The 17,350-nt window shown below is 42.8% G+C and overlaps 1 protein-coding gene across 1 annotated transcript; it reads right to left on the reverse strand.

The window, feature by feature from the left end:
- Positions 1-7,145: 7,145 nt before the first annotated feature.
- Positions 7,146-9,241, reverse strand: LOC114784602 (T-cell-specific guanine nucleotide triphosphate-binding protein 1-like). Its single transcript, XM_028970098.1, has 4 exons — positions 8,931-9,241; positions 8,663-8,734; positions 8,481-8,549; positions 7,146-8,291 (listed from the first exon to the last, which is right to left on the reverse strand). The coding sequence occupies exons 2-4, from the start codon at positions 8,705-8,707 to the stop codon at positions 7,209-7,211; spliced, it is 1,197 nt and encodes a 398-aa protein (XP_028825931.1). The 5' UTR covers positions 8,708-8,734; positions 8,931-9,241; the 3' UTR covers positions 7,146-7,208.
- Between the last annotated feature and the right edge of the window lie 8,109 nt (positions 9,242-17,350).

The following is a 17,350-nucleotide window of genomic DNA, read 5'->3' on the forward strand; positions in this document are numbered from 1 at the left end:
CTCCTCATCGCATCCTGGCCCCTCTCTGGTGGTCCCTCGAGACGAAGGTCCGGATGGCCAGGTGTCCAACCCTGGCCCAGCTAACACCCCACCAGGGTGCCTGTACGTCCCAAATACCAGCAGGCCTGATGTACTGCATCGGGGCCATTCCTCCGTGGTCTCAGGCCATCCAGGACGCCAACGGACCCTCACCTTCATTCGCCGGGCGTTCTGGTAGCCTTCGGTACGGCGGGCTTACTTTGGCTTACTTTGATGCCTGCGACGTCTGTGCCCGGGCCAAGACTCCCAACACTCCGGCTGCTGGGCCCCTGCGTCCTCTTCCCATTCCTCATCGCCCCTGGACCCACCTCGCCTTGGACTTCATCACTGGTCTCCCTGAAGCTAATGGTATGACCACCATCCTGACCATAGTGGATCGCTTCTCCACAGCGATCCACTTGTTCGCCCTGCCTGGCCTACCATCCTCTGCCACAACCACTGACCTCGCGCTTCAACACGTGTTCCGCCTTCATGGGTTCCCCCAGGACATCGTCTCTGATTGGGGACCCCAATTCGTCTCAGCTGTGTGTGTCTCAGGCGTTCTGTCCCCTCATTGGATCAACCTGCAGCCTCTCCAACGGCCAGGTGGAGAGGGCCAACCAACAGCTGGGACGATACCTGCGGTGCTTTGCGATGGAACGCCAATGCACCTGGCCTGGGTTTCTCCTTTGGGCGGAGCTGGCCCACAACCTGCAAGTCTCCTCCGCCACCTGCCATAGCCCCTTTGAGATCTGCCATGGATATCAGCCCCCCATCTTCGCTCACCAGGTGCCCGCAGGTGGGGTCCCCTTGACCCGTCAGATGATCCGCGGTTGCCGAAAGGCCTGGAAATCCGGGCGGTCGACCCTCCTTGCCGCCTCACGAAGCGCGACTGCGCTTCTGAGTGGGACAGAGAGTGTGGCTATCCACCCAAGACCTGCGTCTCAGGGCTGAGTCACACAAACTGTCCCCTCGATACATCGGGCCATTCCGGATCCTCAGCCGAATCAACCCCCTCACCTACTATCTCCAACTCCCTCCTGCCATCCGTGTCCATCTGTTTTTTCATGTCAGCAAACTAAAGCCCTTTGTCAGATCCTCGCTTCATCCTCAAGCTCCGGATCCACCATCATGTGACTGGGAGTAACGTGACTCCTATAAATAGGCTAGAGAGCAGCTGCCAACTGCTCAGTCATTGAATGACACACGTCATTAGACTCGGCTCCGAAATCCTCAACCAAAGTAAGACCGTACCTGTCCTCCCTGTTATCCTGAATCCTGAACTCCTTCCTGTCGTCCAGTGTGGTGTTGCGGCTCGCGCCGTCCGCATTCGCTGATTAACGCGAAGGGAACTTACCTGCCTCCGTGCGTCCCGCCGCACCGAGGTTTCTCGTCTCCTCCTACACGTCTCTCTCGTTCTGATCCCAGTTCATGTGTCAGAAATAGTTTATTTCATAGCCACTTAGTACTACCGCTATGTCTCTGAGCTGCTCCACGGACATTACATTTATAGCATTTATCAACTTGCAATCAGTAGTTACAGGGACAGTCCCCCCTGGAGTAACTTAGGGTTAAGTGTCTTGCTCAGCGACACAATGGTAGTCAAATTTGAACCTGAGTCTTCTGGTTCATAGGCGAGTGTCTAACCCACTGTGATACTACCACCAGGGACTGTTCCTAAATCCCTTCAAAAAGGAATTTTAACTTGATGGGTCTAATTGTAACCACATGGTCATCTTTACCACCTTTGGATGGTAATGATGTATCATGATACATCTTCACATTGTGCCGTTTGTGTATGTGTTAGGGTTGTGATGGTTTTGAAGTCATGGTTCTAAAATAGATTATTTATTTATAATGAATGTATTGTCTTCTTAGGACACTCGCAAGCCATGATGATCTCGCACTTGTGTTTTGCCACCACCGCCATAATACATATTAAATATGTTGTTATGTTCCATGTTATGGGCACTAATTGGTTTGCTCTTTGTTTTGATATTTGCACTTTGCTTTGGTTAGAGACTTGACTTGTCTTTGTGTAGTGGTTTAGCTGTATGTTTGTCAGAGATTAGTGTAGTATTGTTTGTGTACATATAAAAATGGAAGGAAACCCACTGTATGTACAGAATGGATATATACAGTGGGTTCGGAAAGGATTCAGACCCCCTTAAATTCTTCCCTCTTTGTATATTGCAGCAATTTGCTAAAATAATTTAAGTTCATTTTTTTTGTACAGATAGCACCCCATATTGACAGAAAAACACAGAATTGTTGACCTTTTTGCATGTTTATTAGGAAAGAAAAACTGAAATATCACATAGTTTACTACCATGGTTTAATACCATGGTTTACTACCATGGTTTTCTCTCCATCTCACATCATGGGTGCAGCACCCTGCCACCGAAGGAGCTGCTCAGTGCAATCTCCCTCATGGGGTGGGAGATGTTGTAGAAAAGGGATGACAGCTTAGCTGACCCTCCAGATCAGCCCCTTCAGTCTCGTTCTGTCCCAGCAGTGATGCTAACTCCCCATCAGACCACACTGTAAAAGATGTGGTGACCCAGTCGCGTTATAACGGAGGTCAAAGAGAATGTTGTTAACCAGTAACCAGTGTTTTTAACAAGTACTGTGATCTGTTGGTCAGAAAGTCTACAGGTTTGTCTGGTTGTCCCTTTATTTTTTTTATGTGTTTATGTTCCATCGCTATATTTTACTGGTGACATTCAATGGGATCCTGAATGATTCTTAATATGACATACCTTTAATCATTCTGCTACCATTGTGCCGATAAGGTATCCTTATAAATATGAATTATCGTCTGTCTGATTGTTATTTGGTTCTAATTTGATGTTTTTGAGATTCGTCAAATGTTTTTGAAAAAAGAAGGTCTGTTATTATTATGGCTGTAAACATAATAAAAAGAAGCTCTTTAGTCATTAATTTGAGCACAATCGATTGCAGAGCAAAAACATAGAAGAAGAAAATTTTTACTTTCATATTACAGTTCTTTAACATTTCCATATTAATTTATAGTATATGCATATATTTTAGTCGTGTTTAAATATTATCTGTTTTTTTGTTTTTTCTTTAGTAAAACAATGTTAAAGAATTTCTAAAGTCATTTTGAGAGTTTCATACCCCTTCACCACTTGCCCATTGAGACATACTGTATGTGATTTTGGCCTTAAATGTTGTTAATACGGGACACTGGGTACATTTGTGTCAGGTAACATATATTTAGCATATGTGTTTAAATAACACGTGGTTGTGGCTGATTTTGATTGTAGGTTTTTTCTTTGCAGCAATCATGAATACACCACATTCTTGAAGTGAAACCATGGAAATATGACCACTCGCAAATACGCCCCCTCGGGACCCGATGAGTTCGTCCCCCACGCTTATGGCAAGCCATCAGGACCGCAAACTCGACTTTCACGACGACACCAGTTGAAAAATGAAGGGCGTTTGTACGGCGTTTGCGTGCAATATTACCGCGACTCGCGGTTCAGAACTATGGCAAGCCATCTGGACCACAAACTCCACTCTCACGACGCAATTTTACAAATTAAAGGCGTTTCTACGGCCATCTGGACCACAAACTCCACTCTCACGACGCAATTTTATAAATTAAAGGCGTTTCTACGGCCATCTGGACCACAAACTCCACTCTCACGACGCAATTTTACAAATTAAAGGCGTTTCTACGGCCATCTGGACCACAAACTCCCACTATAACGACGTGCTTTAAAAAAAATTAAGGCCGTTTCTACGTCGTTTACTTGACACAAATACGGCGAGTCGCGACTATGGCAAGCTATATAGACCACAAACTTCACTGTCACAACGCGATTTTAAAGTTAACGTTGGCTGGGGAGCCCTTTTTTTTCTTTTGGTGTTTGGAGTGTGGAACACTGTATATGTGATTTGTGTTTTTTTTCCATTTCTATCACAATTAGTGTGTGGTGTCCCTGTTTGTGGTAAAATTAATTTGGCTCCGGATTAAATCATAAAAAAATAAGCAAAGCTTTCTGTGATGGTCACATTTGTGTTCATTCATTAATAATTGATGTAATCGTAATGAATAACCTCCGGGAAAAGGATTAGATCTTTTGGATCATCAGTACTAATTGGTATATTATCTGGGGTACTTTGATTAATGATGAGCTGCATTCTGGTCAATTAAGGTGGCGCTTCACTTGCCCAAGTGAGGTACAGGTACCTTTTCTCTCCCAATATCTATAACCAAGTGTACCAATCCTCTTCCAGCTTTTTCATCCATGGTAAGCGGTAGACGAACAATAACAAGACGTCCAAGCAGGCATATTCCAATACACCATCACACATTGGTTGGGTGAAAGTTTATCTTCCACTTGGCTATTATGTATAAAACTTCAACATTTATTCCAGGAGTAATTTCAAAGGCCAGTATGGTTTATATCCGTGGACCAACAGGCTGAAGAGGACCTTCAAATCCAGCATGTCCACCACAAAAGACATGACGCACAATTCAGTTATGCATGCTTCACTTTCGCCTCTCGTCATATATGAGCTTTGGGGCTTTAACTCTTATATAATCTCCATGACTGGCTGCATTTCAACGTGGGTTTTCATCATTATTTCTTGCACTCTCTCATGAACATAGAAGACTGCCCTTCTGCTTAAAGCCATGTGTTGATGCTGTATTAGCAAAAACTGACAGTATTTAATGTGTTTGTGGGACATTGCTGCAAGCAGTGCCAGTTAGGGTGTGTACGGTAAACTGATGCGTAACTCTTCCAATCGCCTCAAAGACTCTTTGTTTTTCAAAGCTTCACAAAATTCGAATTGTAATTGCAAGAACATTTTTTATTAAGAACACATTTCATTTTTTCTTCCTTGCTTAAATACATTAGCGTGAGACTGTGAAGGCAAAAAGTCCTGTTAGCTCCGCCCACATGACTTGGGTCAGAAAGAAATTTCTTTAATGCAGTTCTTTTTTGTTATGTGTTCTTTTAGTTCCTTTTGTAGGGGAACAGAGATGGTACCGCATTCCACACACATTAACATCTCTACAAAGATAACCTTCACAGTCCAGGGCAAGATGACCAAAATCCGAGACCTGTCTCTCTCTCTCCAGGAGACTTGGGCAAAGGTCCTCCAGAGTTCCCGCCAGAACTTCAGGAGACATCTTGAAAGTTCTCAAAGAAAAATGCTTTCTTTAGTTCTTCTGGAGGACATTGGACTAATGTCATTTGGTGGGACACTTTCACATCCCATGAACTATGTTCAAAGGACATACCTGGTTAACTTCCAGTTATGTTTTCCAGTTATTGACAAGAATGTGGTACGCCATCCATACACATGTACTGTTTGGTGTCTCTGTAACCACCCATTTGTAACCTGAGTGAATGTGGAATGAGTGACTAACAAGAGTGAATTGCATAAGACTGTCTTTGTGATTATTGCATAATCACTTTCTTATAATGAGCATCAGAATAAACTCGTCTCTGGTCAGAAGGTCAAGGGGGAGAAGCAATGCCAGTCCTCCCTGCAGCATCACACCATTGGCTAAGGCCTCAACCTGGTGTGGTAGTAGCCTAGTGGGTAACACACTCGCCTATGAACCAGAAGACCCGGGTTCGAATCCCACTTACTACCATTGTGTCCCTGAGCAAGACACTTAACCCTAAATTGCTCCAGGGGGACTGTCCCTGTAAATACTGATTGTAAGTCACTCTGGATAAGGGCGTCTGATAAATGCTGTAAATGTAAATGTAAATGTCTTACTGCAGACAAAGTTGGCATCCCATTGCCAACTTAGCAGGAGAAGCAGCAAGAAAGCAGCAAAAGAGCAGGAGAGAAGCAGAGATTTAAAAAAGCGGAGAAAAGCAAAGCAGTGAGGAAGAAACAAACAAAGAAACAACTGAATCCTACTGAACAGAACAGAAGAAGACCAACTGCTCCAAACTTCAGCCTCAACGACACCCTGACCTCACAAGACCACACGAGACACAAACAGCACAAGAGCCAGCCTTATCACCTATGATGTAGGACCATCTTCAGACAGAGAACATGTGACGGATCATGCAAAGTATATTAGTATTGATTGGACCTTGCATAGCTCTGCCTCTGTGCTACTCGTGAAGCCGAGCTGCATTATAACATCATAGCCTTCACCTAAAGTTCGTACCTGATAAGGTAAAAGTAAATTAAGGTTTAATTTATGGTAATTAAGGTAAAATGATTAAGGTAAAATCTGACACTTTAACGTTAATCAAGATAGCTGTTTGAGTGTGAATGAAACGTACCTCCCTTTCGTCTTTTATGTTGTTTGTAATTGTTTTAGATCTTGTATATAATAAAATTCCCAAAAAGGCATTTCTCCTGAGTATGTTGAGTATCTTCATTAACATATAGGGTCCCTACACTAATAATGATCAGACCTGCTTTAATTTGAGGTATCTTATAATAATCGTGGATGACCTCTGAGGACACCCTTCTGTCCATGCCTCATTATAAGAACATTATTATAAAAAATGACCATGAGGCTTAATCGGCGGACCAGTCGTCAAGCACGTGGAATTATTAATAAGTTAGTAAAACAATGTGCTTATGAATCAATTCACAAATGTCATTTTTACCAAGTCAGGCATATGTCCTCTTATAGCCAACTCCGACATCAAGTATAAAATATATTTTCGCTTGGGATCCAAAATATTTGCGCACATATTTTGCGTCAACGCAATTGGTGACGTTAAAGTGTCACGCCCCAGCCCTATACTGTCAAATTCCTGATGATATTTGTATCTTTTCCTTATTTCTAAATCTCAACAGAATGTTACTCACTGTATTTCCATTTTTATTCTTTTTCTGGAAGTGCCACAAATGCCTTGGTGCACTGAAATCCTGAATTTTCATAATTCCCACAAAGACGACACATCAAAGTATTAGTCTTTATTTATGTAGGTTTGAAACCTCCTTCTCCCACAAACGCTCATGAAACACATACAGATAAAAGTCCCACATTAAAAAATTAAACTGTGGCTGCTGTACAACCTTCTACACCGACAAATAGCAGTTGAATTAAATCAACAAATCCCTCAATTTTCAATCTAATTGAAGTTTCCAAAGTCATAATAGCACCATGTCAAAAACTGAGAGACAAGTTATCGTCTCTATAAATTGTCTGCCCTAATATAATATATTAAAATTTATCTTAATTCTGCCTGTTCCAACACCTCCTTGGCCATTTCGTACATGAGCTCTAGTCCTAAATAAATGACATTTGGACTGTTTGTCAATCCAGTCAAGAGTAAAATCACAGACTCGACAAATGAGTCTGGTGTGTCTGGTTCTCTGACAGAATCTAAGTTCAACACCTGTATGCATTTCTTTCTGAGAGCTGAAGTCAGAAGCTGCTTCTGGCTGATGTCTCTCAGTTCTGGCATGTTTAGCCTATCTGACATCTTCTGAAGTGACCTATCATCAAGGCCAAGGTCAAAATACCACCATGTCAAAAATCCCACCGTAAAGGTGACATTAAGTACATTGTTCAGACATGGTACAGGAGCTAGTGCTGAGGCATTAGCAACAATGAATGCTGCCCAAGCTATACCACGATAGAGCTCATATTTCTGTTGTAGAATCTCCATGGAGGAAACTGGCAAAAGCCTGAGAACTGCTCTCTTGAGACCTGGAAGTTCTTTCAGAAGGTGTTGTATCAGATCTTCGAAATCATATTTCTCTAGAGCATACGAGCATATGAGGAACACTGGAGGATTTCCGACCACCTTCAGGTTATGTTGAGAGTCTTCCTTTATTTTCCTGAGAACTTCCTCCTCAGTCCTCCCCTTCCTCTTTTCTGAGTGAATGTCCATATCAATCTTTGAGCGAACCATGTAAAAACTTTTTTTCTTTCTCATTATTTCTTTGGCCAGCTTCAGGTCATTCTCTTTGAATCTACTTGCTGTAATGATGATGAAGAAGTCGTACGTGTGGAAATTGACTTTTTTTAAGTAGTTCTTTGCGTCAAATGTGCCTCCAATTCCAGGCAGATCCCATATCTTCACATTAGGCAGTCTGGGATGTTGGTACATTTCTGGTTTCATTGTTGTTTCAGTAACACCAGTTGGTGCAGCTCCTTCATCATCGTCACTCAGTCCTCTTATGGCGTTGATGAAGGTCGACTTGCCTGAACCGGTTTCTCCTGTCACAGCAATGCTGAGATTCACATTTTGTAGATCATCTATTTCCTTCTGGGCCTTACGAACAGTTGCAGCAGGACCTGTCAAGTTCTATTAATCAGACAAAGGTTAGATATGAATAATGAATGATCTAAAACACGCTAGAACAGTAGCTGTATATACCTGATTTTATAATTATGTCATCTCTGTAGCTTAGACGGGTCTAATTCAGAAGTACACACACACACACACACACACACACAAACAATGTATGTATGTTTTTGTGTGGATTAATCTTACCACAATACTTTCTGCTCGTATTACTGAGAAGCAGGAATCAATGTTTAACCAGGACATGTTTCCATTTGCCTTGGTGAACATAGATATAAATTATATGAGGATCAATATAATAAAAAAAAAGATATTATTTAATAATGATTTTAAATAATCATTATTATTATTATCCAAATTCGCAAACGTACCTCTGTACCTGCTGCTCGCTGCATCGTTGAGATGTTGGAACCCATGGTAAAACACCTAAAGCTGCTATCGCACTTGAGATAAATAAATAAATCACAACAATAACTCCAACAATAATGTGAAAAATGTGTCAATTGTCTCCAAGAAATATAAACCAGCTGTAGTGAAGTATTACACTAATAAACATGTGGGTAGAAGTTTAAAAAAAGAAACACAGCTTAAAGTTGCTACAAAACTTTGCATCACCATAGAAAAATTCATTATACACACCAAAATTATACAAGCTGTCTGAAGGCAAAAAAGAGGATTGGATAAAAGGTCCTCAGGAAGAGCACTGAACTTCTGATGTACAGCACATATTTATATACGTTGGATAGGGGAGGGTTTGGACAATGTTTTTGTTGCGTTTCTTCTAAGCTGTTAGTCCTGTTTTACTCAAAAATTTTGAATAGGGTTTGAGCCTGAGCATCATCTGTACAATCTGCAAGTTTTCCTGTTTTACCCCTTTGAAATCTGTCCTATGTTACATCTTCTCCTAAACTATTCCTACACTACTGATCATACGTTTAGGGTTATTTAGAAATGTCCTAGTATGTCCGTGGGGGAAAAAAAAAACATGAAATTAGTTTGACTAGAATAAATGAGAGAAATAAAAGTATTTGTAGGTTTGAAATAATGATCTAGATGAACCCACATCTGCTAGATACTCTACTAGTGTGTATTCAGTCAGTCATTGTTTCTTTACATTCTGACCACCTTCAGATTATGCAGACAGTCTTTCTTTATTTTCCTGAGTACTTCTTCCTCAGTCCTCCCCTTCCTCATTTCTGAGAGAATGTCCATATCAATCTTCAACCAAACTTTTTTTCTCTCTCATTATTTCTTTGGCCAGCATCAGGTCATTTTCTTTGAATCTACTTGCTGTAATGATGATGAAGAAGTCGTAATTGTGGAAATGGACTTTTTTTAAGCAGCTCTTTGCTTCAAATGTGCCTTCAATTCCTTGCAGATCACATATCTGCACATTAGGCAGTCTGGGATGTTGGTACATTTCTGGTTTCATTGTTGTTTCAGTTGGTGCAGCTCCTTCATCATCCTCTCTCAGTCCTCTTATGGCGTTGATGAAGGTCGACTTGCCTGAACCGGTTTCTCCTGTCACATAAAAGGTCTGAAGGAAGAGCACACAACTTCTGATGCACAGCACATATTTATGTACATCGGGGAGGGGACGGTTTGGACAATGTTCAACTTTCCACTGGAACTCCAGACTAAATGTTGCTGATCAAATTCCTCTCTACATGTATTGAAACAGCGTGAGTTTTCACAACAGAAATGTTACAGGATGCATATATTCCATCATTACAACATCTGGACTGGAGTTCTGTAATTTTAATGCACCAAACAGTTGGTTCCTATCAGAAACAAGGACATTTCTAAATGGCATGAAGCATTTGAGTGGTAGTGTATTCTATAAATAATTTGTAAATTACTCTGCCACAAATAAAAATGCTGTACATGACCTTATGATCCTGTAGATGCTGGGCAACATCTACAGTGAGCAATACCTTGGTATCATAATCTGTATCAATACAAGATTAGATCGGATTAGATCAGATATTTCATGTTCATACCAATGTCAGAGTTGGATTTGGCACAAGGTTCATTCCACCAAATCTTTGCCATTTATGTCCCCCAGAAATTAAATGTACAAACGTGCACTATACATAATTTACAGTTACAGTGTTTATCAGACGCCCTTATCCAGATCGATTTACAATCCCCCCCGGACAGTCCCCCTCCCCGGAGCAATTTAGGGTTAAGTGTCTAGCGGGATAGTAGTAAGCGGGATTTGAACCTGGGTCTTCTGGGCCACTATGCTAGTACTACCTAACATCATTGTAAAATACATTTTATCATTAAGCATAGATTCTTGTACATTGACCTAATTGCAAATGTAACATATAATTAAAAACATTAATAAAAAATATATAGAACACTGAATACATTTCTTACCTGTCCCTGCACTCTAACTATACCTTGTCTTGAAATCAAATTATTAAAATCCTTCAAAGATTTAATTGTTGTGTGACCCCAAATCCATCTATGCTTTGAAAAAAATGTTCATTAGAACCATAAAAATTAAGTTAAAATACACATTTTAGTTGCGTCCCCAGGTTTTCACTCAGTCCTGTTACCCTAACACATTACCCATCAGAAATGTTTGTTGCGATGTAAAAATATTTTGTTAATAGGGTTGCAAACCTTGAGGAACCTTGAAAGCAGAAACCCTCCTCTTTGAACCGTCACCTTATCATGGTTTTACAGAAGAACCTGTAAAGATGGTCTTCAATTCCCACCTCCAACTGAGCTTTGACCGCGTCCCGAGAGCAGTGGGGGACATTGAGTCAGAATAGCCTTGTTCCGCTTTGCCATTATTGAGGTGACTGTTGCTAGCTGTGGTCGCAAGGTGGCCAGTGCCAGTTGTGGTGGTAACCCCCTTACCTGTTGGTAAAGGGAGCTGTCAGGCTGAAGAAGGAGGCCTACAGGGCATGGCTGGTCTGTGGGTCTCCAGAAGCAGCAGACAGGTACCGAATGGTGTGCAGCAGTATAAGTTGCTGAGTCTCGGGCGTGGGAGGAGTTCGGTGAGGCCATGGAGAAAGACTACTGACCGGCTCCAAAGAGCAAACCATCTGACTCCTCAGGAGGGGAAGTGAGCAACTCGCTCACACTCTTTACAGTGAGAATGGGGAACTGCTGACGTCGACTGGGGCTATAGTCGGGCGGTGGAAGGGATACTTTGAGGAGCTCCTTAATCCCACCAACGTGCATTCCAAGGAGGAACCAGAGCTGGGATACCTGGCTATGGACTTTCCAATCTCAGGGGCAGAAGTTGCTGAGGTAGTCAAACAGCTGCACAGCAGTGGAGCCCAAGGGGGTGGGCGAGGGCTATGGATGTTGTAGAGTGGCAGACTGGTCCCGATATTTAAGAAGGAAGACCTGAGGGTGTGTTCCAAAGTCTACTCCAGGGTACTGGAGAGGAGGGTCCGGTTGATAGTTGAATCTCAGATTGAGGAGGAGCAATGTGGTTTTCGTCCTGGCCGTGGGAATCTGGACCAGCTCTTTACCCTTGCTGGGGTGATGGAGGGGGCATCGGAGTTTGCCCAACCAATCCACATGTGTTTTGTGGATTTGGACAAGGCTTATGACCATGTTCCCAGGGGCACCCTATGGGGGGCCCTCCAGGAGTATGGGGTTGATGGCCTTTTGTTAAGGGTCATTCAGTCTCTGTACCAGAGGAGCGTGACTTTGGTCCGCATAAGTTGGACCTGTTCCCGGTAAGGGTTGGACTCCGCCAGCGCTGCCCTTTGTCACCGGTTCTGTTCGTAACCTATATTCTAGGCTCAGCCGTGGTGTGGAGAGTGCCGAGTTTGGCGGCAGGAGAATCTTGTCTCTGCTTTTTGCAGATGATGTGGTTCTCCTAGCTTCATCAGGCTCTGACCTTCAGCTCACCTAGGTTCGCAGCCGAGTGTGGGATGAGGATTAGCGCCTCCAAATCTGAGACCATGGTTCTCGAACAGAAAAGGGTGGCTTGCCAACTCCGGGTTGGGAGAGAGGTCCTGCCTCAAGTGGAAGAGTTTAAGTATCTTGGGGTCTTGTTCACGAGTGAGGGAAGAAGGGAGCAGGAGATCGACAGGCAGATTGGGGCAGCGTCGGCAGTGATGCAGACACTGAACCGATCTGTCGTGGTGAAGAGGGAGCTGAGCCAGAAAGCAAGGCTCTCGATTTACCAGTTGATCGACGTCCCTATCGGTCCCCTATGGTCATGAGCTTTGGGTGATGACCAAAAGAACGAGATTGCTGATACAGGAGGCCAAAATGAGTTCCCTCCGTAGGGTGGCCGGGAGCAGCCTTAGAGATAGGGTGAGGGACATCGAGAGGAGCCAGTTGAGGAGGTTCGGGCATCTGGTCAGGGAGCCTGTCCTGCCGGCTAGGACACGCTGGAGAAATTATATCTCTAGTCTGGGAACGCCTTGGGGTCGTGCAAGAGGAGCTTGTGGAGGTCGCTGGGGAGAGGGATGTCTGGGATTCGCTACTTGGGATGCTGCCCCCGCAACTCGTACCCGGATAAGCGGAGGAAGACAATGACGATGAAAGCAGAAACTTTGAGTAGAACCATATTCAAATTGTCAATGAAATGATATTCACTTGCTTTAATTTAACACCTCTGTTTGGTAACCAATGAATAAAGACAGAGTTATTGTTTGCTGGTTAAAACTATTATGCCAGATCAATATACTGAGCTGAGTATATTAATCTAAGCTTGATTGTGTGAGTTCAGAAGCAGTATTGTCGCTTTAGTGAGCAGGATTACAGAAATGATCTGTGCACATGATGGAGGAATGACCAGAGCAGGAGAGGAATTAAACTACATATAAGTTCCCTGTTAAAGGCCTACCTCCAACTTTGCAAAGTTTTAGTTTATTCCAATTAATTCCCATGGAAAGTTTTCAACTTTTAGTTTTTCAACCGTAGTTGTGCAACAACAAAATGTTAGAATGTACTTAGAAAGTGGCTAATAGAAATGGCCTTGATTACATTACAGTATGTGCCTATCAAGGCACAGAGATAATGTGTTTTAGGTAACATAGTCAAGGGCACAAAAAAAAAATGCTTCTTCACACACTAAAGTAAAAAAGTTGATGAGACAGCTTCCACGTGCTGCAGCCATTCATAGGACTCCTTTGTCTCATGAGGCTATGTTAGAGGACATCCTAAACAAATACAAAGCAACACAAGGGGAGAGGGAAAGGCAAATCCTTTTAAAGATAATAACAGTAAAAAGTACAAGCTGCTGGTCTTGTACCTACACACAGGTCTCTGCATTTTGTTCCATTACATGACTGAACCTAATACCTGCCTCTGTCGTCTTTAATGCGTCATCACGGACAGACCGGTGCTGCTACACCACATACCTTGTGTTTGTTTCATTTCCTAACTTCACATACCTTCGGGTAGGTTTACGTTCTTTCGGTTTCCTTTTCATCCATCTTGACTGGTTTGTGTTTCGTTTAATAAAATCCCTTTATCAAAAATATGCTACTTCTGCACCTCCTTCCCCTTCCGACCCAGAGCATTTTTGCACTGCTCCCAGAATGATGTATTTTTTTTAAATAATTTTGGGTTTGGGCATCCTTGTATTAAATTAAATAAAGCTGCCTGAGATTGACCAGTACTATATATTGAGTAGTTAAATATGTGTTTTTAGATTTAGTGTTGAAAAAAGATACATTACATTACATTTACATTTACAGCATTTATCAGACGCCCTTATCCAGAGCGACTTACAAATCAGTAGTTACAGGGACAGTCACCCCCTGGAGCAACATAGGGTTAAGTGTCTTGCTCAGGGACACAATGGTAGTAATTGGAATTTGAACCTGGGTCTTCTGGTTCATAGGCGAGTTTGCTACCCACTAGGCTACTACCACCCTACTCGATACAAAATTATGTTTAATTTGAAATAGTTACAATAAGGACATGGCACCCATTTACTGGAATAGCCCATAACCCGTTTCTCCAGCACAGCAGCAGCGTTGAGTGACATGTGCTGTCAGCGTCTTGTAATGTTGATTTTCCAAATTCTTTTAAATCGAGTTACAGATCACACCAAGCGCCGCAGGTTTATTCCTGCACAAACAGTACATACAGAACCCAGAACAGAGGAATACGGCTGAGTAGCATGCATGAAGAAAACAGTCAATTTCAGCTACTATAGCCAATGGTTAATTCTTTATTTTATGATGTTATAATAGTTTGTGTCCATACTGTCTTCTGTGGTCACTGAAAGTAAATAATAGTTTGCATAATAATTGTAATAAATACAAATAAATACATGTGTTTTGTGGATTTGGACAAGGCTTATGACCATGTTCCCAGGGGCACCCTATGGGGGGCCCTCCAGGAGTATGGAGTGGATGGCATTTTGTTAAGGGCCATTCAGTCTCTGTACCAGAGGAGCGTGACTTTGGTCAGCATAAGTTGGACCTGTTCCCGGTAAGGGTTGGACTCCGCCAGCGCTGCCCTTTGTCACCGGTTCTGTTCGTAACCTATATTCTAGGCTCAGCCGTGGTGTGGAGAGTGCCGAGTTTGGCGGCAGGAGAATCTTGTCTCTGCTTTTTGCAGATGATGTGGTTCTCCTAGCTTCATCAGGCTCTGACCTTCAGCTCACCTAGGTTCGCAGCCGAGTGTGAAGCGGCTGGGATGAGGATTAGCGCCTCCAAATCTGAGACCATGGTTCTCGAACAGAAAAGGGTGGCTTGCCAACTCCGGGTTGGGAGAGAGGTCCTGCCTCAAGTGGAAGAGTTTAAGTATCTTGGGGTCTTGTTCACGAGTGAGGGAAGAAGGGAGCAGGAGATCGACAGGCGGATTGGGGCAGCGTCGGCAGTGATGCAGACACTGAACCGATCTGTCGTGGTGAAGAGGGAGCTGAGCCAGAAAGCAAGGCTCTCGATTTACCAGTTGATCGACGTCCCTATCGGTCCCCTATGGTCATGAGCTTTGGGTGATGACCAAAAGAACGAGATTGCGGATACAGGAGGCCAAAATGAGTTCCCTCCGTAGGGTGGCCGGGAGCAGCCTTAGAGATAGGGTGAGGGACATCGAGAGGAGCCAGTTGAGGAGGTTCGGGCATCTGGTCAGGGAGCCTGTCCTGCCGGCAGGAGGCCCCCCGGGTCAACCTAGGACACGCTGGAGAAATTATATCTCTAGTCTGGGAACGCCTTGGGGTCGTGCAAGAGGAGCTGGTGGAGGTCGCTGGGGAGAGGGATGTCTGGGATTCGCTACTTGGGATGCTGCCCCCGCAACTCGTACCCGGTGCTGCTACACCACATACCTTGTGTTTGTTTCATTTCCTAACTTCACATACCTTCGGGTAGGTTTACGTTCTTTCGGTTTCCTTTTCATCCATCTTGACAGGTTTGTGTTTCGTTTAATAAAATCCCTTTATCAAAAATATGCTACTTCTGCACCTCCTTCCCCTTCCGACCCAGAGCATTTTTGCACTGCTCCCAGAATGATGTATTTTTTTAAAATAATTTTGGGTTTGGGCATCCTTGTATTAAATTAAATAAAGCTGCCTGAGATTGACCAGTACTATATATTGAGTAGTTAAATATGTGTTTTTAGATTTAGTGTTGAAAAAAGATACATTACATTACATTTACATTTACAGCATTTATCAGACGCCCTTATCCAGAGCGACTTACAAATCAGTAGTTACAGGGACAGTCACCCCCTGGAGCAACATTGGGTTAAGTGTCTTGCTCAGGGACACAATGGTAGTAATTGGAATTTGAACCTGGGTCTTCTGGTTCATAGGCGAGTTTGCTACCCACTAGGCTACTACTACCCTACTCGATACAAAATTATGTTTAATTTAGAAATAGTTACAATAAGGACATGGCACCCATTTACTGGAATAGCCCATAACCCGTTTCTCCAGCACAGCAGCAGCGTTGAGTGACATGTGCTGTCAGCGTCTTGTAATGTTGATTTTCCAAATTCTTTTAAATCGAGTTACAGATCACACCAAGCGCCGCAGGTTTATTCCTGCACAAACAGTACATACAGAACCCAGAACAGAGGAATACGGCTGAATAGCATGCATGAAGAAAACAGTTAATTTCAGCTACTATAGCCAATGGTTAATTCTTTATTTTATGATGTTATAATAGTTTGTGTCCATACTGTCTTCTGTGGTCACTGAAAGTAAATAATAGTTTGCATAATAATTGTAATAAATACAATCATATTATTATTTTAATTTGTGGTAGAACATGAACTGGAGTCTGGAAGAGTAGCCATGGCCACAAAATAGTTCAGCTATGGCAGCCTTATTAAATTGTACTAACAAAATAATTCAGTCAGGATTTCATTGAAATGATTTAGATCTGTTTTATGAATTATGCTCAGAAGGAGAGAATGAAGAATCCTGTAAAAATGCAGTTTTAAACGAGTACATTCTGCTGCATCTCACAGCAGTAAAGAAAAAAAAAGTGAAAGTGAACTGAAAGATATTGTGAAACACTGCAGCACTACACACGGTGACACAACGAAATGTACCATGAACATGGTACACAGGGGCTGAGTCAACTCCAGACCCCTCTACACCACAACAGCTACACTTCACAACTGAACTTAGTATTAATGTTTCTCGTGAGCTGAATTTGTAAACAAAAAAAATTGTTTGGGGTTAATTGCACATAACCTACACCATCAAAATCTCCCAAAGTGTGCTTCTCAATACAATTTCACTGCAACTATAGTGGGGTCTTTACAGTGTTGGCCCGACCCGCCAAGGTGCCACTGAGGTGCCACTGCCCACTGCTCACCAAGAGTGATGGGTTAAAAGCAGACAACACATTTCATGCAGTGTTTCACAATGACAATCACTTCACAATCATTAATTATCTTGGTGTTTTTCCAGTAGTCCTAGATTGAGAGATAATAACGGAAGTTTGCATCACCCCCACCTCCCCCACAGACACACCCCACAACCCTGAAGTTATGACTGTTACAACCAAATTCCTTCATGAACCAGTGTGACTGGATGAACATGGTTTCAAACTTCTTTACGTAGAATTAAGAGCAAATATTTTTAGGTAAGTCAAAAAACAAAAATGCAGCCAAGG

Source organism: Denticeps clupeoides, chromosome 2 (genome assembly GCF_900700375.1).
Source record: "Denticeps clupeoides chromosome 2, fDenClu1.1, whole genome shotgun sequence".
In the NCBI taxonomy this organism is placed as follows: domain Eukaryota; kingdom Metazoa; phylum Chordata; class Actinopteri; order Clupeiformes; family Denticipitidae; genus Denticeps; species Denticeps clupeoides.